Raw genomic sequence first — 12,710 nt, 5'->3', positions numbered from 1 at the left:
AAGTGCTAACTTGAAAACCGGTGAGTAAACTAAATCGATTTGATCATTTAATAGGTTGCACCGGCAATGTTTACACTCCTGAATTTCCAAGGATTCTAAATGATTGAGTTTGTAACCCTTCCTTGCATATTGCAAAATTTCAGTATCGTTTAGATTCAGGAACTTGTGGTTGCATGCCAAGGAATGGTTTGAAAACGTCGAATCATTTTTTCCTAGTCTGAATGACCTTTCATGTTCAGCATACCGTTTTTGGAAATTTCGACTACATTGTCCCACATAAACACTATTACACTCCGGACACTTAAGCTTATAAACTCCAGATTCCTCCAACTTGTTCACCTTATCTTTGGCATTGAAAAGGAAATCAGATAACTTGGCATGTGGTCTGAATGTCACTTTCACATTGTTTTTTCTGAAGAAACCCGCAATTATATTTGTTTTTTTTTCCAAAATATGTTAGAGTTATCCATTTCTCTATTTCTGGTTGTTTGACCTGAGGGTATATTTATCTGTAAGTGAATTTACGTCTTTGTTTTCTGACGAACTTCTGAATAGTATCTACGTTGAAACCATTATTATGACCTATCTGTGTAATTATATCAATTTCCCTAGCTAGACTGTTAGCAGACAAAGGCAGTGATAATGCTCTGTACACCATTGAATTGTACGCTGCTAATTTATGACTGTCTGGATGGAAAGAACTCAAATTTATTCTGATTCTGTGTAATGGTCAGGTCTGAAAAATGTATCTATTTATCTATCTGTTTCGAGTGTGAACCCAACAAAAAATAGTCAAAATGAACTGAAAAATTTCCTCTTAGATACTAAAATCATTTTCACGGAATCAGAGAAACGGAGAATCACCAACATGAACCTCTCTTGCCCTAAACTATATGGCCTGACAAAAACAATTAAGAGGATAACCCCATAAGACCGGTAGTTTCGTATATAAATATTCCGGTAAGAGAACTAAGAATACAACAAGTTGTTCAAAAATATCACCAATTTCGTCCCACCTCACAGCATTAAAAATTCACTGACTTTAGTAGAAAACATAAGGAGCCAAACCACGCCACATAATTCAATTTTAGTTTCATTCGATTACTCAAGTGATTCTTGATTCAACATTCTCACATTTTAAGATAATTTACCGTTTGCCATTACTATACACCCAAAAGAAAGGGACCCCATCATAAAAGGTGAGTAGTGACTGCCAGGAAAACATAAAATTAGGCAGAAATAATTGACGAAGGATGACAGAAATCAGTTTCGTCCTGACAGGTTAGCAAGTATTTCCTATAGATCTAATCTGTTACCGAATGTTACAACTTTTGTAAGTTACCTGACTCTTGAGATAGTTCATTCCCATATCATGTCAAAATGAAACTTTGCTGACGCAGATGTATGCAAAGTAAATGTTTGATTCGTATTTTTAAGTAGATGTTAATGGATTCCATACAAAAATTAAATTATTCTTTGCATATGTGTAATGACAGTTATTTATTGAATATATGTCGGAATCAAATACAAGGAATCCTTTCGATTGATGTAGTAGGGTCCCGTACGATCTTTGTGTATACGATCTTTGTGTATACCGAAAACCCACTCATACGGGACAGTATCTGAACCACGAATCCAACCACCATCAATCGACAAAAAGGGGAAACATCAAGACTCTATTAGACCGTGCTTTTGGGCTCTGTAATACAAAGGAAGGTCTCGAGAAGGAACTAGACATCATCAAAAATGATCTTCAGCGGAATGGATACTCCAAAGCGATGGTAGAAAAGACTTGGCTAAAAGACAGCAGGAGCCTCGCAAGGAAGAGAAGCCGTCACAACCAGTGCTTGCACTTCCCTACATCAGAGGATTATCGGAGAGGATAAGAAGAATTGGTTCCAAGTACAACATTAGAACCTGTTTTAGATCCGGTAACACTATCCGTAGCAGCCTCACGAAAACCAGGCCCCCAAACGCGGACTGCGATTCCAAGAATTGCATTTACCGGATACCCTGTGAGTGCGGAAAATCCTATATTGGTGAAACTAAGAGGCCATTGAATGTTCGCATTGCCGAGCACAAGAAGCACACACAGCGAGGAGAAACCAGCAAATCAGGAATAGCAGACCATGTTTGGACCCATCAACACAACATCGAGTGGTCCCAAGCTGAGATCTTGCACAGAGAGGAACATTGGTTCAGGAGAAAATTTAAGGAAGCCGCATACATGTTGTCCAACAACGTATTCAGCCAGGCCAGCGTAGATATACGAAACATATGGAAACCCATCATCAAACGAAAACTGACCAACTCCCGCCAAAACGGTCATCTCTCACGGAATCAGTGAAGCGGAAAATGGAAAGTAGAGAAAGTGAAAGTATTTCAACGGCCTATAAAATAGTCATCTCTCGGAGGAATCAGTCCAGTCATCACCCGAAGACGATTGTAGATACCAACAATCGAAACGTCGTGAGCTAACGTGACTTGGAATCTCTACACTTTTTTATTTTTTTATTATTTTCTTTTTTCATTCCTTTAATTTTTATTTATTCAATTATTATATTTTTACTTGTAGGTTATTTCACTATCATTTCATTTCAGGTTTATTGTTGCTTAATATAATTGTTATTTTCAACTATTCTTTTTTAATTATTCTTTTTTACTTGTTTCAGGGATTTCAAATAATTTCATATAGTAGACAATGGAAGTCCGAACTAGTGAAATTCATCACGAAACATTGTCAATCACTTTCAAACAGAAATATAGTATTTCGTACCCTGTCTCATATATGTGTTGCATAGATATTATTATTGTGGAAGTGGTGAAAATTTTACAATATTTTCTATAATTCTGTGGTTACTTCAAAAAGTAGGTTTGATAATCTTCGTTTTCATTCGTTTTCTTCGTTTTTACCTAAAATGAACAAACAAATGAAACTAGAAAATAATGGTTAACCATGTTTCACTCCATTCTTTTAGAAATAAAATCAATTCGGATTGAAAAAATTGTATCTATATAATACTTTCAGTTTTGAAAAACTACCTGGATGGAAACTAGTCCAGTGATTTGAGGTTTTACCTGCGGAAAAATTCCTACTGAGCTGAATTTTGATATACACCTTTATTATGGGGTTTTAATGAATATGTGAAAAATCGACATTGACATCGTGCCGCCTAAAAAAGTTATAAGGGTCAAAAAGTCTCGAAAATCAGTTTGTCGGGAATATCTCGGAGGGCTCGATTATCTACAAAAAATGTCTTCAGCATTTTCTGTAAAGTCAACCGTTTTCGGACTAGAGCGCTGAGAAAGCGACTAAATTATGATGAAGCACTCGTTTCCGCACCACCTTTGAGGTAGAATGCAAGGCGCGTTTTTTTACATGGTTTTCTCCGTAGGTATAATCCATGAACGTAATAAAAGGATTTTTTGTTTTATGATCAATAATTTTTCATTTGTGCATTGAAAAATAGGGAAAAAATGTTTGTATATAATTTTCTTTTATATTCATTCGTCGTCGATATCCTCAACTTCAACTTCATCAAAAGTTGCTGATAAAATATCTAGTGGACTTATTGCTGTATTTAAATCAACATCTTCATAATTTTCTTCACTAGTGGACTCTGCGTTTGAGCATGACTGACCACGACAATGCCCACAAGATTTTGAACATCTCAATCCAATTTTTTTACATCCACATTTGCCGCCACAACCTTTTGTACAATTACAAAAGATTGTGTTCAGTAGATCATCGGGTGCCGGTGGCAATAAAGTTGTTATTGATTGTAATATATTATTTTTCAACTCCCAACCCCACTGTTCTAGATCAATTTTTTTTCCTAGCCAGGATTGTATTTGACTCGATAAATATGCTGTTGAGATGCTGAAGAAATGGGTGGTAATAATTTAAATTTCACAGATGTGCTTTGTCTTGTTAGTTCAGCAAAGCTGCAGTATCTGTAATTGTCAATTGAATTTTCTGATTTCGGAGCACCGTACATTGCTAATAGAAAATGTATTCCAGCATTGACAAGGACATTTCGAGCGCATTTTTCTTGTTAAAATATTCCTGCAGAATTGTGTAAATAGGGTCTTTTTTCAAACATATTCATGCCTTTAATTTTTTCTTTCCCAAAAAGTGTTGAAGTTATTTCACATCCGGTCATAGCATGTAGAAACAGAATATTTTTTTGCAGTGTGGATATACTTGTTGAGGCTCTCAATCAAGTATATTTTTGTTTCAACATTGTTTTTTCCTGGTTTCTTAAAAAGAAAATGGATGTAGGTTGATAAAGTATCTGTGTGCGTGCTATGAGAAGTACCAATAGATCTGTCTTCGCCAACGATAATTGTAGTATAATTTATTGATTTTTCAATTGTTGTTTCAACTATTAAGACGTCAGCATCATCACGTGATTATCTTGTAGAAATACCAATTTTTTCGAAATTCTCAGCGAGCATTTCAATTGATTTTCTTTTGTTAAATCGATTAGATAAAAAAATTTCTTGACTGAACTTCCATCAATTCATTGAAGTGCACTTCACAAGGGAAACGGCTGCGGTTCGTCTTAGTTGTTCAATCGCTTTGATATTTTTACTGGTATCGGAGTAACCATAAAAAATGACAACAGAATTTTAATCAAAATTGTTTGATAAATAATTAATAAATTTGTTATTGATAATAATGTATCATTTTTTTGCCATACAACACGATGCATAAGAAATCTACCATCAATTATCACAAACTAATTGATAATTAATTGGCTCCAAGTATTGATATATTTTTGATTTCTGAGTTTTTTTCATGCCAACACATTATCAAATAGTGCTGTTGGATATGCACTTAATTCATATTGTAAATATTCACAAAGATTTTCCTCAAATTTTTTATTTAAACTAATTTGTTATAATAGCAATAACGGATCTATGGGTACCTGAGAGTTATGAATCATGATAGAAGTGTTTACTGATGATAATGGAAGAACTCTGTTAGAGCGTTTTAATGTAATTTTGTCAAATGTTACAGCTATCATTTTTTTAATTGACTGCGGATCAATTTCTTTGGCATTATAACAGTTGATTTGATTATTGCCAAACACAACACAAAACGCCCGAGTAGAAGTTAGAAGTTTTAAGAAAACTCAAATACATTGATAAAATACTTTATATGTATACGGTATACAATACCCTATGTGAGTGCATTCTACTTGCTTTCTCAGCGCCTTAGTCCGAAAACGGTTGACTTTACAGAAAAATGCAAGAGACATTTTTTATAGATAACCATATGAGGAATAATTTTCATAATAACTTTTATTGATTTCTGAATCATAGGTCGCGAGATATTTGCGAAAAACTGATTTTGGTGACCTTTTGACCCTTATAACTTTTTTAGCCGGCACGATATCAATGTCGCCATAATGAAGGTGTATATCAGAATTCAGCTCAGTAGGAATTTTTCCGCAGATTGGGGTTTAAAAAACCTAAAATGACTGGATTAAACCACAGAAGCGTGGCACTTCAATTACTTTTCATTCACATTATGCAAACAGGTACGAAAATATTGTTTTCATTGTTGATACCTACATATAACGTATAGGTATAAAATATAATGAATACTTATCAGTTACTGATTCATCATTTAGAATTTAGAAAGTATATCAAATGCAAATTCAAATCATATTCTGTAGTAAAATATAGAATTTTCAGGTGTAAACTGGTAGGAAATTATATAACATTGGGTTGGATTAACTCTTTAGTATAAACACATTTTAATTTTTACTACGTATTCATTTCTCCTGGATAACATATATTTATTATAGCTTACTAAATTAACTTTATCACTGAATCTGTGCAATCTACATTCTCCTGTTCATGTGGCACATGTGATCGTATAAATATCCCATCTGTCGTGAGGATGAATGGTTGTTTCAAACGTTTCACAAAAAGGCTATTCAGTAAAGATTCGATGGCCGTCTAAAGTTTCCTTTTCATGATTATTTCTGTCATATGGTTGGGGTTGTTGAAACTATAACAAAATTTGTAAAACAATCTTACTTCGTTAAAATGTCTATATTATTCATTGGATTAGACATAGGACAGTTTTTGAACATATGTTCCCATTTTTTCAGAGGATGCGATTGTGAACTAGTTTCTCAATGATAGAAATCAAATGCCTAAATGTAAAAACATATCACCGAATTTATTGGTTATAATTCTTTTCAATATATATGAACCAATTATAATGCGTGTGAGTGCAATACCAATGCTTGATGAGAATCCAAATCAAAACTCACTAATATAGTTTAATGTGGTTTTTCACATACTATAGGTTTATGCATCGTGATACGTGTTTCGCTATACACTACTACTCATTGTACTAAAAGTACAAAAAAAGAATTGTTGGTTGAAGTATAACAAAAATCAGATTCCGAGTGTAATGTATAAAGCTGTGCCTCGAAGTAATCAAGGAACTCGTCAATAGAGTAAAATGCTTCAGTGTCCTTCTCACAGAAAGATACTGAACTTGTCGAATTTGAGAATTTTGCTTTAAAAAAATCTAAGACCTTATGCAGGTACTTATCAAAATTATTAATGATAATTAATTATTTTTAAATAAAATTTCATGTGTTATCTGTGAGTTTTCCTACGATGACTGGTGGCAGAAGTCTTCTTCAATTATAAACCTTAGGCGAAAAATATAAAAATTGAAGGAGAGTTTGTGATATTGATGACTTATTTATTTTGTGAAAATTCATCTACAATTAGATATAGGAATAAAATACTCCGTGAACACATCGGTGTAGACAAAAAATCTTCTATGTACGAACATCTACAAGAAACAAACGATAAAATAAGTAAGGAAAACCTCAAAATCTTACAAACATGTAGTAAAGGAAGGAAAATGAATTTGTTGGAAGCCATGGAAATCAATAAATCAATCAAAAACTCAAAATATAAAACCCTTAACGAAAAAACAACTTTGTGTAGGTCTCCACTTTTGAATTTATAAAGATGACAACGCAATTAATCACAGTTTGAAGTTTATGTAGTTGGTATTGATGAATGTAGGTATATATCTTATTACCTACTCTTGGATATATATATATATATATATATATATATATATATATATATATATATGTATATATATGTATATGATGAGCTGTTTTCTCGGGTTTCGCTCCGTGTTCTGTGTATTTTCTCCCCATAAGGATTATTTTCACAACGTTTCGGCAAAGTCTCATTTGCCATCTTCTGGTGATGTCTGGTTTTTTCAACTAGACTGATTACTTCGAACTCTGTGTCTCAATTTATAGGGATGGATGTTTCCCTTTACCTGCGTTGCTGCCACTACCTGTGTTTGTTCGACTACCTGTTTTGGTCTTATTACCTGAGCTGCAGACCAAAACAGGTAGTCGAACAAACACAGGTAGTGGCAGCAACGCAGGTAAAGGGAAACATCCATCCCTATAAATTGAGACACAGAGTTCGAAGTAATCAGTCTAGTTGAAAAAACCAGACATCACCAGAAGATGGCAAATGAGACTTTGCCGAAACGTTGTGAAAATAATCCTTATGGGGAGAAAATACACAGAACACGGAGCGAAACCCGAGAAAACAGCTCATCATACTTTATCCGTGAGAATCTTCGAGTTAACATATATGTATATATATATATATTTATATATATATATATATATATATATATATATATATATATATATATATCATTGGTCGTATTAATATCAATACATTAAGTAAGTGAAAAATTAGTATTTTATTCCTATATCTAATTGAAAGAGAGTTCTTTGTGTGGAATAAAAAATTAACAAAATTCTACAATTGTAATTAATTAATACCATTGCCTCTGATGATATTAATGTTGATCCTAAACAGCAGTCAATCTAGATTATAAGTTACATGCTTTCGTATTTTTGTGAACTTAGTGTCCATTTGAAGTGAAAGAAACAATTTAGGAAAAGAGCAATTTTTCATTTGGTGATTTACTTCAAAACTTAATTACATGAAACAAGCTGCTATCGAAAACCCCAGTTTACTTTTGATGACCGAACCCAAGTTTTCTTTGTATCCATAGATGGCATCTTTGTAAGGTTGATCGCTATCTATTATTGTCCCACTGAGAATTATTTTAGGAATAACTGGGCATAAACATCACAGTTGTAATCACTGCTAGTACCACTGATAAGATTTATTGCAGATCGAAACACTTGCATGATATTCGATCATGAACGTTATGTTTTTGTAGTCTTAATTAATGTAGTAATGTAAATGGTATTTGAGAAGTTCCCAAGAAAGAGATATTTTTCTTTAGAATCTATCACTTCTGTATAAAATAGTTCTGTATAAACAAAATTTGAACTTACCGTAAGTTGAGCACATCAGAAATTACAACTTCAACTGTGATCACTTTTATGTTGAATTCATATCAAATGTATCAAAAAGTACTTATAAAGAAAACTAGCAAGTGAATATTAGATAATAACTACAAAAATTTCAAAATCACTCTATAAAACATTACGTGAGATGACATTCTATTAATGACGTCAGAATGTACTTGATATTGCGTATATGGTTTAGATCAATACAATAAAACGGAACAAATGTTTGAATAATGGAGTTTAATTATTTGACACCAGATAATTTTTCAGTTCTACTTATCTAGATGTTTGGTTTAAGTACAGTGTGGATTAAAACTCCTTCAGAAGTTAGATCCTCGTTATTTAAATGGAATGGAGTACATTCATTGTGATTTGAACTCATTATTTATTTGTAAAAATTTTCAAGGATTGCTCAATTGGCTCTCATGAAGTGTAGTTTATTGAGCATCACATTATCTAGGGACACTACAACATGCCACAAAAACATTCAGTTTATTTTAATACCCTTTTAATCTTTAGCTGATTGTTGTTGTTTCTTGTTTTTTTATTCCAAATAGAAGTAACTTCCAATTCGATGAAACTAATATGAAGCCTATAATTTTTTAGTAACAAATTAGTAAAACTTGTTGGAAGTGATTCTTATGTTTTCTAATTACAATCAATAAACTAAAAATATATAGAAAAACGTCTAACCCCAATTAAAAAGGAAAAAAATAGAATAGGATATCTATCTCTAGATATTTTCTACTTTCTCCGTCCCGTTAATCGCCACAGCAAAATATCAAATGCAACTCTCCATGTATTAAACAGCATTGTAAACAGCTCTCTAAAAATGATTGACGATGGATCTTAATTTTTGGCTTTATTGAATTTATGAGTTGGTTCCATTCAATTTCAATTTATTATATTAGGTGATATTATTCTCAATAGGTAATTTCAGCGAATCTAAATAGCCACCAAGCGAATCAGATGATTAGCATTCCCTATATAGATAATTAGAAACATGACTTTTCTGGAGTACTATGCGTGTCCAACTTCACCTTAGTAGTACTTGTCTATTCCTACATAGTTGTTAGTATTTTGAAAGGGTCAATAGCACAGTCGATATAAACTCCAGCCTACACGTCCAGTTCTTCAGCATATTGTTTATGGATTTCATGGACTGAGAATGGACCAATACTGCCAGTTATGACGATTAACGACTATGCTGTAATATCAGCGCAAATTCCTTATTATAGTTGAGTTAAATTATCGATAATCATTCCGTAGTTAAGAAAGCTTTTGAGAGAAACCTAATACGTCGAAATAATTTCGGTAAAAATACTGTGAGATACTAAATGTAAATAAATGAAATTGGAATCATTCATCACTTCTCGATAACTTCTTCATCAAATTTAAAAAAAAGGAAACTTCATAATATATGACTAAGATGACTTTCAAATAAGACATCGCTTGAGTCTTACTATTTTTTGGAATTTAAGGGTTGGATCGAACTTCGCGGGGGTGGAAAAAATTGAGTTGAAAATATGAGTAGACTATTATTCTTTCGAAGCAAACATTAACGGTCGGAGCAATTTTTTCTGAACGCGAATTATGAAAAATATCATTTGAAATAACTTTTTTATGGAACAATCAACAGTAAAGTACAAAACGCTTCGAATACTTTCGAGTTTTCACGAACGCTCCTACTGAAAAAGTAACAATTTTTTAATCTTCGACTGGAGGATTAGCAGGCTTCAATTTTGAAAGTGATCACTAGCATTATCGCTGAGGCCACCCAGAACTTAAAAATCATTAAAAACCACCCACCGGGATATGATTCAAGGATATTAATGTCTGTAGGTTCATTTTGTAAGTTATTACATGAGTTAATCTCAATTCTTTATTAACATCTTGAATATAGTGAATGATTTTGAATCAAACTATTTTCAACATTCATATCAACTACTTGTATTTCACAAATAATATTTCTATGACTGATAGCTGAATATAACTTGCATCTTTGTATCTCACAATAGAAAAAGTTTGATATATCTGATTAACTATAACAGTCAAGTAATAATTATTTTTTACAAGAATAGGTACCTATTATTTTTCCTGAAGAGAAACTACTTACTTTGTTGTAGGTAGCAAATGAAGAAAAATGTTGGATTCACAGAAATCGTTCGAATATAAATCTGAGAAATGCTTTGTTGTACAAAAGTATGTTTTTTGAATAGTAGCTCTCAATAAAATTAAAAAAAAACATGAATAGAAATTTTATGTGTCATTGAATACTTTGTTCCTGTATGTATATGGTTTTGAGAAAATAGAAAAAATTACCAAGTCAATATATTCAAATTATGAATCCAACTAAGCAAGTAGACTGAGTAAGTTAAGTTTGTTCTAAATAATGAGACAAAGTAGTGATATTAATGCGAAAGAAACGGTGTTTAATTGTCCAGAAGTTGCTCCGTCATATATACCCAAAGATGTCACACTCTATAGTCTACATGAATACATATACAGGATGTTTTCTGAGAATTTATCAGGTTCGTATTTCCATTTTCTTTTTTTTAGGAATGGCAACCAGGCACGGCCCATTTGTTCACATGTGAATTTTTTTTGAGTTTTTAAAACATTGCATATTTATCATGGCAACATTTATGAATACGAGAAGTTACTGAATAATTACAATTTTTAGTGGTTTATTTAACGTGGATAAGTAATGGACAGTTGCATATTCGTTTCAAGTTTCTGCAAAAAACGATCAAATTTTCAATAAAAAAATGTTCATGCCGGGGAATGTTCAAAATGTTCACCTTTTATTTTCTGATAATGAAGTCAGTTTACAAATTCATAATTCATATTATGGGGTGATCTCGTGTTATTCTATCGGACCGTTAATTCATGGATGATGTTCAATAATAGACACATTTCAAAAGTATGTTATATCCAGATAGCCATGACAAACGTCTATCACACTAAGGTCCTGAAAGAAGAAGATTTGTGTGAATTTAGTTTGACAAATTTTTCCATGAGTTGATACTTCATTTAAGTTTATTCGTCTAAGTTCCTTACTTGGTTATTCCGTTAATTGAGATGATCTACAGAAAGTTTCAAACATACGATTTGAACAACCTTAACAAAGCTGGACTCTGGGACTGATCTGTGTTCGACATAGGAGTATCATGCACAATATGGGGTTTCTTAATGTTAGCAAGAAGATATGAGATGAAATTTACTTAAAATTATTGAAATTCCATGATTACGTATTTCACGTTACATTTCAACAGTTTTTAATAATTGATTAAACCGCAATACATGATTAACGTTAGAAATAAACGTGGGAATCAACATTGAATACGAACTTTTTCAGTCTCAAGTGACTCTGCCGTTATTAGCATTCGTGTTTGATAAAAAAAGTCTTGTTTGGTAGTCAGCATCATAATTGTATAAAGAAGACAATAGATTGGACTTCATTACGGCTTTTTGGCATTCAACAGAAAAGAAAGGTTTATTGCCCGCCCTGTAATATATCACATATTAGATATGAGTAATGTGTTATCTCACCGACTCAATCTGAGTCAACTACATTTTTTCATCACCCTGTAGTACATTTGAATACATTACTCCTACTACACTTTTTTCTTACAGAAATATTATCAAACAACTGATTCACACTCGACCGTGATAGTTGAAATATAATGACTGAACTACTGTTAGGAAGACGAAAATAAACAACAATGGATCAATATTTCATTCTTTATAATGCAGTTTTTTCTTCTTTGATGTGACTGGCTGATGATTGAACAAACTTTTGTTCAATTTAATGACCGGAAATGCATTGAGGCGCGACATATGCAACCATACATTTATGCTTCTCGTGTCGTGCCATATGGGTTTACTGTCTTGACGTTTTATGACAGGCAGCGCAAGGTTTTATTAAGATTTCAAATTTCGAGATGGTGATTGATTTACATGAATTGGTAGGTACATAGATAATAATAATTGAGATTTTACATTATAGAGTTGGGTATGAAGAAATTTGGTCGAATTCCAGTATTTTATTTTTTCATGGGAAAGAATTTTTTGGCTTTCTACTACTCCATCTGATACAAAAAAAAATGGGATGAGAACACTGTCACCCTCACTGATATACACCGATGTTTCGCCTTAAGACACTTGCCCTAAGGCTCTTCAGTACCAAATTGGATAACATTATAGCAAATACACACACTTCATTCATGAATTACGATTTTGAATGTCACGGAGTAAGCTTGATCTGCTTATGTCATCGATGACATCGTAATGACATTCATTCACCTATTTGAT

At 32.6% G+C, this 12,710-nt stretch overlaps 1 protein-coding gene across 4 annotated transcripts in view; it reads right to left on the bottom strand.

Annotated features, from left to right (window-relative positions):
- Positions 1-12,710, bottom strand: part of LOC111507191 (growth arrest-specific protein 1) — a 56,076-nt gene that overhangs the window by 25,413 nt on the left and 17,953 nt on the right. Inside the window, exon 1 of one of the 4 annotated variants that reach the window (XM_023162473.2) lies at positions 8,382-8,541. The exons of 2 other annotated variants lie outside the window; for them this stretch is intronic. In XM_023162473.2, coding sequence (XP_023018241.2) covers positions 8,382-8,397 — 16 coding nt within the window. In that variant the 5' untranslated portion in view covers positions 8,398-8,541. Of the gene's footprint in view, positions 1-2,776; positions 2,802-8,381; positions 8,542-12,710 lie in introns of those variants that run through there. One more of the 4 variants, XM_074180742.1, reaches the window with a different exon arrangement.

The sequence above is a fragment of the Leptinotarsa decemlineata genome, unplaced genomic scaffold, assembly GCF_025532065.1.
Source record: "Leptinotarsa decemlineata unplaced genomic scaffold, Ldec_3_MD MMD2_tig00026299_RagTag_RagTag, whole genome shotgun sequence".
Taxonomy (NCBI): domain Eukaryota; kingdom Metazoa; phylum Arthropoda; class Insecta; order Coleoptera; family Chrysomelidae; genus Leptinotarsa; species Leptinotarsa decemlineata.
The sequence above is the reverse complement of the archived record's forward strand: the minus strand, read 5'-3'. Positions and strand labels throughout refer to the sequence as shown.